At 39.7% G+C, this 16336-nt stretch overlaps 1 protein-coding gene across 3 annotated transcripts; it reads right to left on the reverse strand.

Moving 5' to 3' along the window:
* Positions 1-10630: 10630 nt before the first annotated feature.
* On the reverse strand, positions 10631-16095 carry LOC110626566 (protein NLP2). 3 transcript variants are annotated; one of them, XM_021772548.2, is made up of 6 exons: positions 15825-16095; positions 14241-15331; positions 13653-13700; positions 13013-13559; positions 12554-12940; positions 10631-11873 (listed from the first exon to the last, which is right to left on the reverse strand). In XM_021772548.2, the coding sequence occupies exons 2-6, from the start codon at positions 15123-15125 to the stop codon at positions 11020-11022; spliced, it is 2721 nt and encodes a 906-aa protein (XP_021628240.1). In that variant the 5' UTR covers positions 15126-15331; positions 15825-16095; the 3' UTR covers positions 10631-11019. The 3 variants fall into 3 exon arrangements, with proteins under 3 accessions (XP_021628240.1, XP_021628239.1, XP_021628238.1); XM_021772547.2 differs by having other exon boundaries at positions 12554-13559; positions 14241-15159; XM_021772546.2 differs by having other exon boundaries at positions 12554-13559.
* Positions 16096-16336: the final 241 nt, after the last annotated feature.

Genomic DNA, 16336 nt, shown 5'->3' on the forward strand with positions numbered 1-16336 from the left:
CTTCAGTGACGGAGATCAGGAGTTTCTTGGGTTTGGCAGGTTACTACAGGAGGTTCGTTCAGGACTTCTCAAAGATAGCAGCTCCTCTAACCAGACTAACCAGGAAGAATCAGAAGTTTGTGTGGACCGACCAGTGCGAAGAGAGTTTTGAAGAGCTTAAGAAGAGGTTGACTTCAGCACCAGTTTTAGCTCTGCCATCTAGTGATGAGGACTTTACAGTCTTTTGTGATGCGTCCCGTGTGGGACTGGGTTGTGTACTAATGCAGAATGAGAGGGTGATTGCTTATGCTTCTAGGCAGCTGAAGAAGCATGAGTTGAATTACCCCACACATGACCTAGAGATGGCAGCAGTAATCTTTGCACTCAAGATGTGGAGGCACTACCTCTATGGGGTTAAATGTGAGATCTTCACGGATCATAAAAGCCTGCAGTACATCTTGAGTCAAAGAGATTTGAATTTGAGACAGAGGAGATGGGTAGAGCTGCTGAGTGACTATGATTGCAAGATTCAGTACCATCCGGGTAAGGCGAATGTTGTGGCAGACGCCTTAAGCCAGAAATCACTCGGCAGTTTATCCCACATATCGGCAGAGAGGAGGCCAGTGGTGAAGGAGTTTTACAAGCTCATTGAGGAAGGTCTACAGATGGAGTTGTCTGGTACAGGTGCCTTGGTGGCCCAGATGAGAGTGGCACCCGTGTTTCTGGAGCAGGTGGCTCAGAAACAGCATGAGGACCCGGAGTTAGTGAAGATTGCCAGGACTGTTCAGTCAGGCAATGACAGTGAGTTCAAATTCGACAGCAAGGGGATCCTCCGCTATGGGAGCAAACTATGTGTACCAGATGACATAGGGCTCAAAGGAGACATTATGAGAGAGGCTCATAATGCAAGATACAGCATTCACCCCGGAGCCACCAAGATGTATCAAGATTTGAAGAAGGTTTATTGGTGGCCAGCTATGAAGAAAGAAGTGGCACAGTTTGTGTCAGCCTGCGAAGTGTGTCAGAGGGTGAAGCTGGAACATCAGAAGCCGGCTGGAATGCTTAACCCGCTACCTATTCCAGAATGGAAATGGGAAAATATAACTATGGACTTCGTAGTGGGGTTACCGGCGGCGTCCAACAGAGTGGACTCCATATGGGTGATTGTGGACAGACTCACCAAATCTGCTCACTTCATTCCTGTCAGGAGTGGCTACTCTGTGGACAAGTTGGCGCAGGTATATGTGGATGAGATCGTCAGGCTGCATGGGGTTCCTGTTTCGATAGTGTCAGATAGAGGGCCCCAGTTCACCTCCAGGTTTTGGCGGAGTCTGCAGAATGCCATGGGTACTAGGTTGGATTTCAGTACTGCCTTCCACCCCCAGACTGATGGACAGTCAGAAAGGACCATCCAGACTATCGAGGATATGCTTAGAATGTGTGTGCTGGACTTTGGCGGTTCTTGGAGACAGCATCTACCTTTAGTGGAGTTTGCCTACAATAACAGCCATCATGCTAGCATCGGGATGGCTCCATATGAAGCTTTATATGGAAGGAAGTGCAGATCACCTGTTTGCTGGGAAGAGGTTGGAGAAAAGGCCTTGGCAGGGCCTGAGCTAGTAGAGATTACCAGCAGGGTAGTACCCATAATCAGAGAAAGGATCAAGACTGCTGCAAGCAGACAGAAGAGTTATGCAGACATCCGCAGAAGGCAGGTAGAGTTTCAGGAGGGGGATCTGGTATTGCTCAAGGTGTCTCCTATGAAAGGAGTGGTTCGCTTCGGAAAGAAAGGTAAACTAGCCCCACGATACATCGGACCCTTTGAAATCTTGCAAAAGATTGGGAATGTGTCGTACAAGCTGGATTTACCTGCTTCAATGGAAAGAATCCATCCGGTTTTCCATGTTTCGATGTTGAGGAAGTTTGTGTCAGATCCGGGCAAGGTTCTTAGTGAGCCTGATATGGAGATCCAAGAGGATCTCACCTTTGTTGAGCAGCCAGTGCGGATCATTGACACCCAGATCAGGAAGCTTAGAAACAAGGAAATCCCGATGGTGAAAGTCCTGTGGAACCACCATAATTTGGAAGAATGCACTTGGGAGACACGGGAGTCTATGCTCCAGCAGTACCCTCATCTCTTTTAAGGTTAGATCTCTATGTGTATATGCTATGTATGTATGTATGTTATGTTTTATGCCATGCTATGTGCTAGTTGAGGAACATTCGGGGACGAATGTTCTTAAGGGGGGGAGAATGTAATACCCAGCTAGACTCCGGTATCGAAATTCCTACCGTTCGGTGGAATCTCGGTTGTCGGAAGCCTCTAGTAGGGTAGAATCATGTTTCATAAAATGTTTTAAGGTATTTCATGGTTTTAAGTAAAATGAAAATGAGTTTTTGCATAAAAACAACCTTGAAGGAAAACTCAGGTTCGGCCACCGAACCTCAGGTTCGGCCACCGAACCTCAGGTTCGGCCACCGAACCTCAAGTTCGGCCGCCGAACATGTATGCCTCCGGGAGCGCCTTTAGGCCCCCAAAAGCATAAGTGAGGAAAGTCCAGGTTCGGCCGCCGAACCTCAAGTTCGGCCGCCGAACATGGCATGCATGAGGAGGCACGTTCGGCCCCCGAACGTGGCCTGGCCAGCCACTATAAAAGGGTCCCTTAGCTGAAAACGGGCGAGCTTTTTCCCCATTTCCGGCCAAGGTGAGTTCTCCGCCACCCCTCACCGATCTTGAGTCTTTTCCTTCAGATCTTTCGAGTTTTTCACTAGTTTTCATCTTGTTTTAAAGATTTTCAAGCTTTGAGCAAAGTTTTGGAGCTTTGAGGTTCAAGGGAACTCAACCCCTCCCTTCTCCGAATTTAGGTCGTCTCTCTCGATCTCCACGAGGTAAGAGCCGATCTTAAGCTCATTTCATGTTTTAAGCAAGTTTTAAGTGGATCTATGGCGTAGAATGCATGTTTAGCTCATAGTTAGGTTTATGGGTTTTATATGTGTTTTTGAACAATGTGAGTTGCTTGTGTGTTGTAGTTGGGGTTTTTTATAGTTTGATGCCCCTAGGAACTTGTATGTTTGCTTATGTATGATTGAGATGTTGTAGAATAGGTTTATGCATGTTTGGATAGTTTTGGAGGCATAAATGCATAGGGGAGCTGAGTTTCTGCCATTCTGGGAGAAACCAGGTTCGGCAGCCGAAGGAACTTTCGGCCGCCGAACGTGCTTGTGGAGACAGCCTTCGGCTGCCGAAGCTTGCCCCCGAAAGGAGACTTTCGTCTCTGTCTGGGACTTTCGGCCGCTGAAGGTGCCGCCGAACATGCATGAGTTTCGGCTCTGTCTGGGAGTTTCGGCCGCCGAAGGTGCCGCCGAACCTGCCTGACTTTCGGCTCTGGAGGGACTTTCGGCCGCCGAACCTGCCGCCGAAAGTGCCCTGTTCAGTCATTTCTTGCATGTTTTTCTATGATTTTTCCATGATGTTTTAGGGGGTTTTTGGGGAATAGTTTAGAGTTATGTTCATGTATGTTTGGTCCCTCATTTGAGTCCACCTGTGTAGGTTCGGACCCAAGGAACCGAGGACCCCAGCAGTGAGTCTATTGCCCCAGTGTCTGGTCAGAGCTATCCAGAGGTGAGTGGAATAACTTATTATGTTTTAAAGCAAATAATGTACTTTTTAGCATGCTTCATGCATCATGAATGCCATGTGATGAATTAGGTTGCTTGCATTAGAATTCACGAATATGTTGCATTGCATATTCTAAATGTTGATGCGGATGAATGTTGGATGATCCATAGCCCTTGATCTATGATATGACGATGTGATATGTACGGTACGGAATGTAAGACCAGTGGGACCCATTCTACGTTCGCTGGCACTATGTAAGGGAAAGACCAGGACCCATTCTACGTTCTGGCACAGTTGGACACTGTTATGTTATGATATGTAAGGGAAAGACCAGGACCCATTCTACGTTCCGACACAGTTGGACACTGTTATGTTATGATATGTAAGGGAAAGACCAGGACCCATTCTACGTTCTGGCACAGTTGGACCATGTAGAGGGCTATTGGTGACAAGTTCATCCTTGATGTGATTAGCTGTGATGTGATGCATTTCATGTTATCATATGTTTTAAATGTTTTATTATTCTGCTCACTGGGCTCTAGTAGCTCATCCCTCTCCCATTTTCCCCAGGATTGCAGGTACAGGGTAGACCAGAAGATCCATAAGAGTATTGAAGTCCTGTGTATGTAATAGATAGTGTGGACATGATAAATGTATTAATGTTATGTAAAAGTATAGTTTCAGTCATGTAATGATATTGAGGATTAGATATTGTGTTTGACATTGTGTATGAGAAATCCCTTTTATTACATGATCAAAAATGTTTTTAATGTTCATGTAAGCCAACTCATCTCATGTTTTAGCGTCCATTGGGGCATTTATGGGATCCCACAGAGGGATCACGATTATGATCATGACCATGTACAGTATATGTTCAGGTTGAGTTGGATGTTTGAAGGAAAAGTTTTAAATTTTTATGTATGTTGTTGATCATGTATGGGATTAAACAGGTTTTCAGATTGCATGTCAGGCTTGCTACGGGTCCCGGCGGCCTTAAGCCGATCTGGATCCTAGCGCCGGTAGCGGTCCGATTTTCGGGTCGTTACATAACTTGTCAAGCAATTCTGATTCCATAAAACTGTGGGTACTATCAGAATCGATTAAAAAAAACTGGTTTCCTATTACAAGTGCCTTCCAATTTCATGGTTTGAGGAGTGTGTATGCCGCTGATAGCATTGAGAGAAATTTCTGGTGTTGGGTCTATCTCGGTTGAAACAGAAGAATCTCCAAAGTCTTCCTCGCTCTCCACCAGATCCAGCCAAAAGATCTTTTTACACTAATGGCCTCAGACAAATGGTTCAGTTGGACATCGAGTTGAAAGTTGATGGGATGGTGGTCGAGAATTGAAACGCTTTCATTCATACAAGCAAGAAATACTCATGGCAGTGGCTAAGCCTTTTGGATGGTGCAATACTACTTCAAAGGCAATATAGTCTTATCTTATCAACCACTAAGATAAAGTTGGACTTCTTGAGTTTGGGTTAAAGACCCTGCCTGAGAGGTTAGAGCCTCAAAATGAGTTTGATACTCTGAAATTGAACTTGATTGCTTTAATTTAGCTAATTCTCCCAGTTTATTGCTATGAATTGAGAGCTCAAAACGTAAGTGACACGGTTGTTTGAAGTCTTCCCAAGATGGACCAGGATAATCATTCAACAATTGAATGAACCAAAGTTGTGTAATACTTTCTAAGTAAAATGAAGCTAGACTTGCTTCCTCTAATTTCCAATTTATTGCTGATGAAAAAAAAATGCTCACAACAATTTAATCAACCCAATGGATTGTCTTCACCATTGAATCATGGAAAATCTAGCTTGGTAAATTTGGAAACAATAGCAGTATTGCCTAAAGAATCAAATCCTGCAGCATTGGAATTGACAGCTCCTTTGGATTTTGAAATTCAACCATGTCCACTTCCTTTTGAAGTTGATGAGATCTGATTGGCACTAGAAATTTGAGGACCTCTAATTTGGCATTTAATTATTCTTGTCTTGTTTTATTAGTAGCATGTTCTTCAAGAAACAAGGATAAAACTCGATCAATTTGGCATTTAATTATTCTTGTCTTGTTTTATTGGCAGCCTGTTCTTCAAGAAACAATGAAAAAAGTCTATCAAGTTGTTGTTGAATAGAGTCTCCCTTAACACTAGCTCTGATACCAAATTGATAAGATTTCAGTTAATAGATCTAGTTATGGGGCGAATGTTGGAATAATGGAAGTGGATGAAGAGACTTTTTTTGTTCTTTTTTCAACGTATGTTTGTAATTAGGGGAGAGCATAAATCGGTTTGAATCGAAAAACCGAACCGAATCGATCAATTTCGGTTTAATGGTTCGGTTAATCGGAATATTCGGTTCGGTTCGATTAGTATTTTTCAGTTTATTCGGTTTAAACGTGTTAAATAACCGACAAACCAAATAACCGATTTTATACATATTTTTATTATGTGAAATACTAATTTTATTCGTATTTTTAAATTTTATATGGATTTTTTTAAGTATTATCATTATGTATTCAGACAATATTTATTAGTAAATTTATGTGAAATATTTATTAAATTATTCTACTGAAATTAAAAGTAGAAAATTAAAAAAAAATTACAGATTTCGGTTTGAAGTAATCGAACCGAACCGAACCGATTTTGAAAATGATCCACTTACGAGAATACTATATGGTTGAAAGTCATAAGTGTCTCTCTAGTGATACTTGTACTAGAAGTCCTTAGACCGGAAATTTCTATGGATGCCTAAATGAGTCCTCGTATGCTTTGACTTACATCTAACGCGGCCGTAAATGGGTTGGCAAGTATGGGTATGATTGGGTAATGCCACGATTCATGCTAAGCAACATGAGAGAAGTGAAGGGATTGCCTCTCTCGAAGAAAGAGAAAAATATCATCAACCACTTGACTAGTGAAACTGAGAAGAGTATGGCCACATCCAAGTTGTATGATAAGAGTTATTATTAATTTGATTGATTCAGTATCACTAATAGGTCAAGGAAAATGATTTAGCAATGAGTAAGGATGCCTTATGCAAATCATAATATCTTATGGCAAAGGATTGTATTAGTCCACTAGTAGGGTGATTTTCTGAACAAATTCATAACTATTCACTTTGGGTAATTATAATGTCTTGCTAGAGACCAATTATAATTTATGGACCTTGAAAATTCATTGCCAACATTGAATAGTCCTACAAGATCACACACGATAAAATTTGGACAAAGGGTATTTTAGTCTTTTCTTTATCGGGCCATTAATAAGTATTTTTGTTTAAAAAATTATCAATGGGCTCATATGAATTTCGGCATACATTCCTAGACTCACTTAATGTGGCTTAAGGTATGATATAATTAGTTAATTAAAAGGTTGAATTAATTAGTTAAAAGAGAGAGAGAGATAGTCGTAATAGGATTAAGGCTTGTTTTAAGGAAGATTATTTTGAATTAAATGTCAATATCTAATTGGATTTGAATTCAAATTAAATCAAAACTTTCTCTCCAGGTTTCCTACTCCTTTGGCTGAATTAGAGTTCCTAAAATAAGGGAAAGTAAAACCCTAAAAAGACTCTGAAGATGTGGCTATATATAGGTGAGAAAAAAGGAGAAAGAAAAACACATTGCTTACACCTTCTCTCTTTGGCTGAATCTCTTAGAGAAAAAAAGAGATTTTTCTCCTACTTGCTCTTAATTTTTTTGGCACTAAACACATCAGGGATTGATAGAGATTAGATCTCCAATCCTCTACCTAAGCCGAACTCACAAAACCAAAAGGAAGAGACAAACATTCCAGGTGCTAGCACACTTTCTTTAGCCGAAAATTTGTGTATGAAATTGTAGAGGGGAGTCGCTATTGGACAGTCTCTTTGTCATGTTTTGCTGCTAGAGAGGAGATCAAAAATGTGATTTTTGATTTGTTTCTCTTTGGTCTAGTCTTGCAAACGATTCAGCAAAGGTATCTCTTACACCTTTGACGTCATTATTGCATGCATTGACTCTTGTTTGATCTTATGGCTTAAATTTATTTTATTTTTCTGCTGCGCTAATCCGATCTTAAGCTCATAAGATTTCCAACACGATCAAGCCAATGGCAACTGGTCCAAGGAGTTACTTCACATGCTGTGGGCATACAGGACCACCCCCAGGAAAACTATAGGAGAAACCCCCCCTTTTCTCTTGTATACGGGGCTGAGACAGTCATCCCATGGAAATCTAAGTAAGTAGTTTTAGGACAAAACACCATGAGGTTTTAGGGAATTCCAAAGAAATATAGTTCAATTTGGACCAAGCTGAATTCCTACGAGAGAATACCATAATCAAAATGGCAGTCTATAGAAATAAAATATCTACAATGTTCAACCGTAAGGTTAGACTGCAAGCCTTTAACGTGGAGAATCTAGTCCTTAAAAGAACAGATGTAACGAATGGCAGTGTCAAGTCTGGTAAGTTAGGTGAGAACTGAAAAAGACCATTTAGGATCTCGAAGGTTATTCGCCCTGGGTCATATAAGCTGGCCAAACTAGACGATCGAGTCATTCCCCATCCCTGGAATATTTATAATCTAAGAAAATTTTATCAATAACAAGTTAACGAAGTATTTTTCATATGTTGTGTTCTTCAATGATAAGGAAGATAGGATTTCCTTCCTAAAAAAGTTTAAGGAGACAAGAAAAAGCCACAAGGCGGGTTTCGCCAGACCATCCAGGTGTTGGTCCTACTAAACAAGGCTATAAGGCGGGTTCCGCTAAGTCAAGTCAAGTCACAAGGCGGATTCTGCGAGACCATTCAGGCATTGGTCCCACTAAATAAGGCCACAAAGCGAGTTCTGCCAGGCCAAGTCACAAGGCGGACTCTACGCGGGCTCTACTAAACCATTCGAGTGTTGGTCTCATTAAACAATGCCATAAGGTGGATTCCACCAGGCCAGATCATAAGGCGGGTTCCACCAGACTATTCGGGCATTGATCCCACTAAATAAGGCCACAAGGCGGGTTCTGCTAGGTTAAGTCACAAGGTAGGTTCCGTCAGGCCATATTACAAGGTGGGTTCCGCCATATCATAATTAGGGCGTTGGTCCCACTAATTAAGTCATCCATGCCAGATAGCCATGAAGCAAGCATACCAATCTCCAAAAGACGAATGTGTCAGCCGAAGATTAATATGGTGAGTCTTATGAACAAAATCTCAAGACAAATGACCGACGGAAGTCCACTAGGCCACATGCCCAAGTATTAATCCTGGTTTACAAAAAAAAAATTTAATTATCTTATATCTATTAAAACGGGTGCTAAGTCCTGCAAAGTAAATGCGCTTTAGCCCCCTTATTTGGGGAACAAATGATGGACACTAGATTCATAGTTTGGTTGAGAGGTAGCCCCTTGGGCTATGGTTTAAATCTTGGGCAACAACAAGGGTACGCATGGAATAAACAAAAGAATAGATTGTAAAATATGTATTTTCATTACAAAAGATCACAAAGAGGAGGACTTTAGTATCCCTCGCAAGTCTTTAGTACATCAGAATTTCCTAAACATCTATTATATCATTAGCAGAAGCCCAGTTAGCAAGGTTCTCATCAGCCTCTCGCTTAACATCCTCCTCCGAAAAGGAGTCGTCTATCCAGGAAAAACAACATGAAGGACCATTTTCTCAACTGTTTTCCTGGCCTGACCTTCAGCATCAATCTTGCACAATCCAACCCCCCTTCCTGAGGTCGTGGCACTGAAAAGTCGTTATAGTCGGACTGGTTACAGTCCTCAAGGCTAAGCAGCATATTTGCATCTTCATGAAGACCCGCCTTCAGCTGTTTCTTCGCAAATCATAATATTATCCTCCACATAAATCTAGTTATCCTCAAGAATAGAAAAGGAAGGATCCTTATTCATTTCTTCTACAGAAGATAGTCATAAACAAAAAAGAGAGAGAAAGGAGGGTCCTTATACAATGGTGTAACTGTCAAAGTTTTGAATACAGCTCAAGAAATAAGGCAATCATCATAGGCAGGCAAAACGACACAAACAGTTAAGACCAACCAAACCGTGTCACATGTCCTAGATTGAAAAGATAAAATCGTCGCCTTCGAATTTGAAGAATTAAAGACCCACGTAGGACCTCTAATGCTACATAATAATCGCCCAAAGTAAGCTATGAGCTGTCACCACGAGACAGGACCACATGACAAGAATCTGGTAAGTAGGAAACACGGTTCAGCCCGAGGAAAGGAAGACCCGGACACCTTAATACCCGGTTCATCAACAAGACTTGTCCTCCTCTGGATAGCCCAGGTCTTGGCACAAAGTTACTGTTATCAAGCACAGTCCAGCGTATCCCTATTACACCTATAATTGCAGGATTACCAACGTATCAGTTGACAACATTCCTTATTAAGCAGTCGACCATATCATCGCCGAATTATCAAAAAATACTATATTTATTTTCATCCTATTGCAGTATAAAAGGAGAACGATCATAGAAATAAAGGTACGTTATTCTCTTATACTTTCAAGTTTTAAGCAATTCATTACTCTCTATCTTCTGATTTGAGTGTCGGAGTGGCTGCCATGAACACCCACCCGCACTTCACAATCTCTTTCTTGTAGGTCTAACCAATCAGAGCGTAACTCCCTTCCGGTAATATCATCGATCTAATCTCTGCAACATCACTATCGTATACGCATTTTCATATAATAATCCAAAGTTAAATTTTTGACAAAGTGATACTTTATAATTACATGCAACTAGTAAATATTTTTTTTTTCTAGCATAATTAAATATTATTAATGTGCCAAAAAATTTAAAAAAGTGACTTGTAATTTAATAAATTTTCATTCCAGAGTCTAAACATTAAATTTGTATTTTGCCTTCGTATCATTAGTCAAGGGACACTTTTCAGCTAATTCAATAAATTTTAATGACGTGATATTAAAATTTACCCTAAAATAAATAAATAAATATATATATTTTTTTTTTAATTTTCAAAGTAGATTAAACTTAAATAAAAAGATTAAAAATGTAATAGGAAAAAAGGAGATAAAACGATAAACTACCTTACTAACTTATTTCCTTATTTATTTCTCTTTTCTCCAGCATTAGCGACTCTCCAAGCTACCATCCATAACCATCAATATCATCATACAAAGTAAAGCACCAAACCATCTCTTACGCTAAAGAGTCCAGTGCTACGGATCTAATTACAGGATTTGTGCGCAGCCATTGGACTTCTGACCCGATGGTTTCCATTTTCGTATCTTTATTTCCTTCTAAATAGCCACTGAATTATAAAACAAGATTCAATAGCTGTCATGTAAACAATAAACTGAAAGGATTCCCAGTTGGAATCTCCTTCCATTTTACAAGTTGCTAGACCCTACAATATTAAACCAAGAGTCATCACATATGATGTTGCCTTAACCCCACAACAACTATCGGAGGTTCTGAGAAGCTTGATGGACAGATAATTTGATGGTCTGGCTCTGTGTCAATCTGTATATGTCTTTACACTCCTCGAGATCAGCATCACAAGTCAGAAGAACCCATTCATGATCATCATCCAAATACTTGAGGTCAATTTTGCAGACATCACTTATATTGAATCGCTTTGCAAGCTCTTGCTGCAAGTCTTTGAAACACCAACTTGGCTGCAAGCTGAACCGGACTTTGTCTTCTCCAAAGTTGGCTTTAACTCTAAAAGCACCATTTTCTCGTAAATTCTTGCCACTTCCTTTTCCCAAGGGGGGCAGAATCTGATCAAGACTTGGTTGATCCCCCAGTATTTTATGGCTTTGGGATCTGGCAAGAGGTTTGGGTTCCTCACGATACAAGGCATGTAATTCTGCATCACTAAGTGTTCTTTTGAGAACACCTCCTGGGTCTTCTACTGCTAAGGCATCCTCGGTGTTCGAAGTATTGTTGGTGATTGTATGCTCCTTTGCTCCAGTAGAACATGAGATGCTTGATCCAGAGCTTTGACTACAGGATGAGGATGGGGATTTCGAAGCAGTGGCCCCAGCATTTGATGTGCCACTCTCAGGCTGAGGGTTTAAGGGCTTCAGATTTTCATTCATCATTAATGAAGGTTTTCTGCAAAAACTTGGAGAGGTCAATTCTGGAAAAGTGTTGTAAAAGGAACCAATCTGAATGGCTCCTTCAGCACCTTGGACGGAGTCAATCACAAGTTGGAGTTTCTTTAATGAGTGGCCAACCTTCTTAAGCTTTCGAGAAGGCCAGCGGGAGATACCGTGTTGCCTGCATATCCTTTTCAAAGTGGTGGGGCAAACTGCAATAAGAACAAACTGATGAGCTACAGACATCAATCTAGTTATAACATATATATACACAAAAAGGACAGACTTAATTCAAGCTAATGCATTTTAAAGCAATTATGATAAGCGGAAACAATTAGTCTCAAGACAGGCACAAATATCAGGACAATATGGAGGGAAGATCGCGTCACAATACTTCGGAAAAATTATGATAAACCAATTGCTAAGTTAAAGTTTGGTAACAAATTCAAGAATTATTGAAAAGACAAAATAATCAAGCATGAGATGTAAACCATTTGCATTCAAGAAAGGGAGACATAATTTCAAAATTACTATCTAGAGGTATTCACTTTTACTTCCATCGCTTTAGATGGCATGCACACAACTTTTCTAATATACCCCGATTGCTTCATAACATAAAATGAACAATCTACGCTACACATTAAACTATACAGATCTCTTTTAAGTAATGCTTTCAAAAGATTGCTTTAATTCATGGAAATGTCAGCCATTCAAGCTTTTAGAGAATTGCATTATAGAGGCATCCAGTAAAGTCTAAGATAACATTAGTTAAGGATGGCTTTCATTTGCTTATATATTATTAGTCTTTACTTAGCTGCTAAGTAATATTTAATCAACCACAAAAAGTTCGAAAGTATATTTGATTTCCAGTTGTGATAGATAATTCTCCTACCGCCAATACTCTTAGCAGCATCTTTAAGGCTCCCTGCAAAGTACTGTCGAAGAACTTCCAAGCTGATTGTCTTCTCTGTCTTGGTCCGTCTCTTCTCACCTGTCTTTCTGCTGCCTAATGACTGCTGCCCGGCAAAAGAAGAATTGTTGCCACCCTCAGTACTATCTTTGCGTCCAGAATTTTGCTGAAGTTGTCCAGATTCTGCAAAAACCTGCCCTTCATATAATTTTTCTAGACCTTCATCCCAATGAGTTGCTACCTTAAATTCTTCTTTTGGTTCTTCTGGATTGTCCCATGAAACACAGACACGTTTACCTTTCTGCTGAGCCTCCAACATCTGGGCAAACCAGGATGAACCCAGGGGATAAGGTTCATTCAATGAAGAAGCTGCAAATATATGCGTTTCTTGTTTATTATTTATTTCATTTGAAGCAATAGCCATTTGCCAGCTTCTATTACCTTCTAGCTCCTTGTCCATGACTACTTGTAAACTCCGACAAGCTTGTTGTATGGCAATGGGCAACAGTTCCTGCATTTGCTTATGTTCTTCAGGATCCCGGCAGTCTTTTGGCAAGAATAGCTCCAAGACAAAATCAGCTGATCCATCATGGGTGCTCCGCAAAGGAATTGCAACAGCAGCATGCAAACCAAGCACCTTAGCATGGTGAGATAGAGGATAATCTGTCTTAGAAAAGGCAGTTACATCACTTGCAAAACACTGTTTGTTTGTTACAAAAGCTCTCCCAACAATCCCTTGACCAAGAGAAAGGAATTGTTCAGAGCATGCCGCATGGAATACTAAACATTCTCTATCATCTACAAAGCAAGCAGAATCCACAGTGGAAATACAATTAGCAAACTTCTCATCAAAATGGCGACAACCGCCTTTCCCTTGCTGAAAACATCGGGCCCATGTCAAAGCTAAAGGTAACTTGTGTGTTTCACATACAGATCCCAAAATCTCAGATATCTCTGGAACAGCTGCTTGGCAAAACTCTTTACAAGCCTGTGAAAAAGTAAGGAAAACTTTGATTCTAGTAAACATGTCATAAAAACTTAGATAGTAAATCCCGTGTTCCATGGGATATCATCCTCTTACCTTTACACTAGGAGGGCAGAAGTCTTGAGAACTCCTTAGATCAAAAGCCTGGAAAAAAATGTTATCAAACTAAGACTATATCCATTAAAGTAAAATGGTTAGATGAGTCAGATTACAAAAGTAAAGTAATAACCATTAGTACTCTGAAAGCTTCATTTTCTAATGTTATCTAAATAGAAAAGTCAAAGCATAGGGAAAAGAAAGCATCAAAGAAAGTAGTAACAATAACCAAATAAAGGAAAATTTTTGCAAATAAAAGTAGCATAATCCTGAGAAACCGAAAGGACGAAGCCTAGTGTCATTTTTACTGCCTGGGCAACTCATCACATGTATCAAGTACAACAAAGAGGAGTACATGCTCAAACTAAAGATTGACTGAGGAAAGCTGGCATGGTGAGTTTTCATGAGAAAAATGCTCAGGGACATAAAAGGGAATTTGTAGGCTTTTTAGACATTATGGATTAGAGCAAGTATTAATATGTGTCAGTTCCATTATTCTTCCATCAAGTTAAGTTTTATAGATCCCATCCAGTAGTAGTGTTTTTTTTTTTTTAAGACATAAGAAGAGGAGGTAGATAAAGAAGAGACCTCAAGAGCTTTGCAGATAGTTTCTAGCTCTGAACGGTAATTAATATATCGGGTGGTTGTTATAACCTCAACAACCCCCAAGCAAGTGCCAGTACCCCTTTCAAAGACTGGAACTGCAAGAGAACCACTAATATTATACTGCTTTGCATAAGTTTTGCGTGGGTACTCGTCATTTCTAAAGAAGCGAACGTCTGGAGTCGACTCCGGCAATTTCCCCAAGAAAACCCGACCAGGCAACCCAAGTGACTCTTTTGAATCCCCCTCAACAGGGAAATGATAGTTTTCTGAAACATATCTATATCTTGCAAGACTTTCACTCTTTAGACTGACAAAGCATGGCTGGTCAGTAGTCGTAAGGACATGTTTGCCTTCTTTCTTTGTTGGTACCCATATCTGAACAAGGACTTCCCTATCTTTTGTGCATTCTTTCAACCTCCGAATAGCATGCATTAATCTCACTTTTACTGAAGAAGTTGGTCCTGGATCTGCCCTTGGTTCAATCCAAAAGCTTCTGCTCAATTCACTGCCTTCATTAGGAAAACCTGCAGATACTGAAGATGTTGTAATTTTGACAGATTTATGGTCTTGAGATTCATCGTCAGCAAGTTGCTCCACTTTGGGATTACTAAGAGGTGGGTTTTCAGGAAAGTTATTTTCCATTCCATCTTGGTTTATTTGCTGATGAAGGTTTGTATCCACAAAAGGAAAATATTGTGAAGAGTCATTTGGAACAGTGGAAGAAGACAGGCCTGGCTGTGAAATGTTCAATCCATCAGTGGTTAACCAGCATCCATCATACAAGAGTTCATCCATGAAATCCAAATCCATTGCAGCGCCTGGTAAGTTCCGAGAGACAGAATCAGTTTTAAAGCCACCATCCTCCATATTGCACTTGCTTCAAATTTGCATCTAACAGAACCTATTAAATCCCAATTGTACACTGTATCATGATCCGATTGAAACAAAAAAAGAACAGAAAAAAATGTAAAACAAAAAGAGGAACTTCCAGGAAGGATTGTTAATGCTTGTATCCGAAAATCCAATATGGCCCAGCTTGGAGAAACATCGTCAACAAAAATTGCTTTTGTAAACTGCAATCAGAAATGTATTTCAGAGGAAGAAGCCTAGGACACAGTTTCATTCACAACTAATACAAGCTAATTCACCAAACAGAAAGAAGATCTTGATTACAATCTTACACAACATAAACATTGTGGTTGACCCAATAAAAATTTTTACTAGCCAACAGGAAATCTTCACAAAATTACCAGCAGCAAACTTTGTATTATTAAGAAACCATTTCAAAAACCAACTCAACTTGAAACCACCTAACCAATTAATCAATTCTACAGTGGGTATCAACTTCACCAGTTGAACAACAGAAAGTAACTAACAACAAAACTAACCTCACAAGGAAAAAAAAAAAAAAAGAAATTAAAAACAAGGAAAACAATAACAACCCATTTCTCATAGCTTCGAAACAACACTGAATTTACAGTATAAAACATGTAAAACTTGAAGAAAGACAAAAGAAAAAAAGGGAAGAAGAATGATAGAAACAGAAAGAAAGCTAGTAAAACTCACTCTGGAGATCCTTGCAAAAAAACCAGTGAAAGCAAGTCTAAATCTGACCAAACAAGAAGCAGAGTTTAATCACAAGGATTTTTGTTCGATAGAAGTTCAGGGTTGTTTCCTTAAAGGGAAGTGAGGACCACATCCACAGAAGGGGAAGTTAGGAGTTAGAAGGTCATTTGCTACCATCAGAAAGAGTTATAAAATCTTTACTCTATTGTGGAACAGCCCTAAAGGACTACTGAAATATGCAAGTCTGCGGCTGCGCGTGGAGAATCTTTTCCACCGCAAACAACAATGGGTACACATAATACTAACAAATCAATTATATATAAAATGTTGATAGGACCTACAAAATTAAACAATTTTGGTTTAGTTACCTTACCCATATTCCACATGAATGAATCTTTTAACTTTAAAAATAAAAAAATAAATAAGTTCATAAAAAATGAATAATGAATAAATAAATAAACAAAAACTTCTAAAATATAATTTTTAAAAAAATTTAAAAAGTTAATAAAAAA

The sequence above is a fragment of the Manihot esculenta genome, chromosome 11 (assembly GCF_001659605.2).
Source record: "Manihot esculenta cultivar AM560-2 chromosome 11, M.esculenta_v8, whole genome shotgun sequence".
NCBI lineage: Eukaryota > Viridiplantae > Streptophyta > Magnoliopsida > Malpighiales > Euphorbiaceae > Manihot > Manihot esculenta.

Excerpts from the sequence above, each read along its gene's own strand:
- LOC110626566 (XM_021772547.2), bottom strand. The coding sequence starts at position 15,125 with ATGGAGGATGGTGGCTTTAAAACTGATTCTGTCTCTCGGAACTTACCA. Across the intron at positions 13,560-13,652 it reads TCTGCCCTCCTAGTGTAAAG|GCTTGTAAAGAGTTTTGCCA; the intron begins GTAAGAGGATGA and ends ACTTTTTCACAG. Across the intron at positions 11,874-12,553 it reads TGCTGCTAAGAGTATTGGCG|TTTGCCCCACCACTTTGAAA; the intron begins GTAGGAGAATTA and ends TTCTTATTGCAG.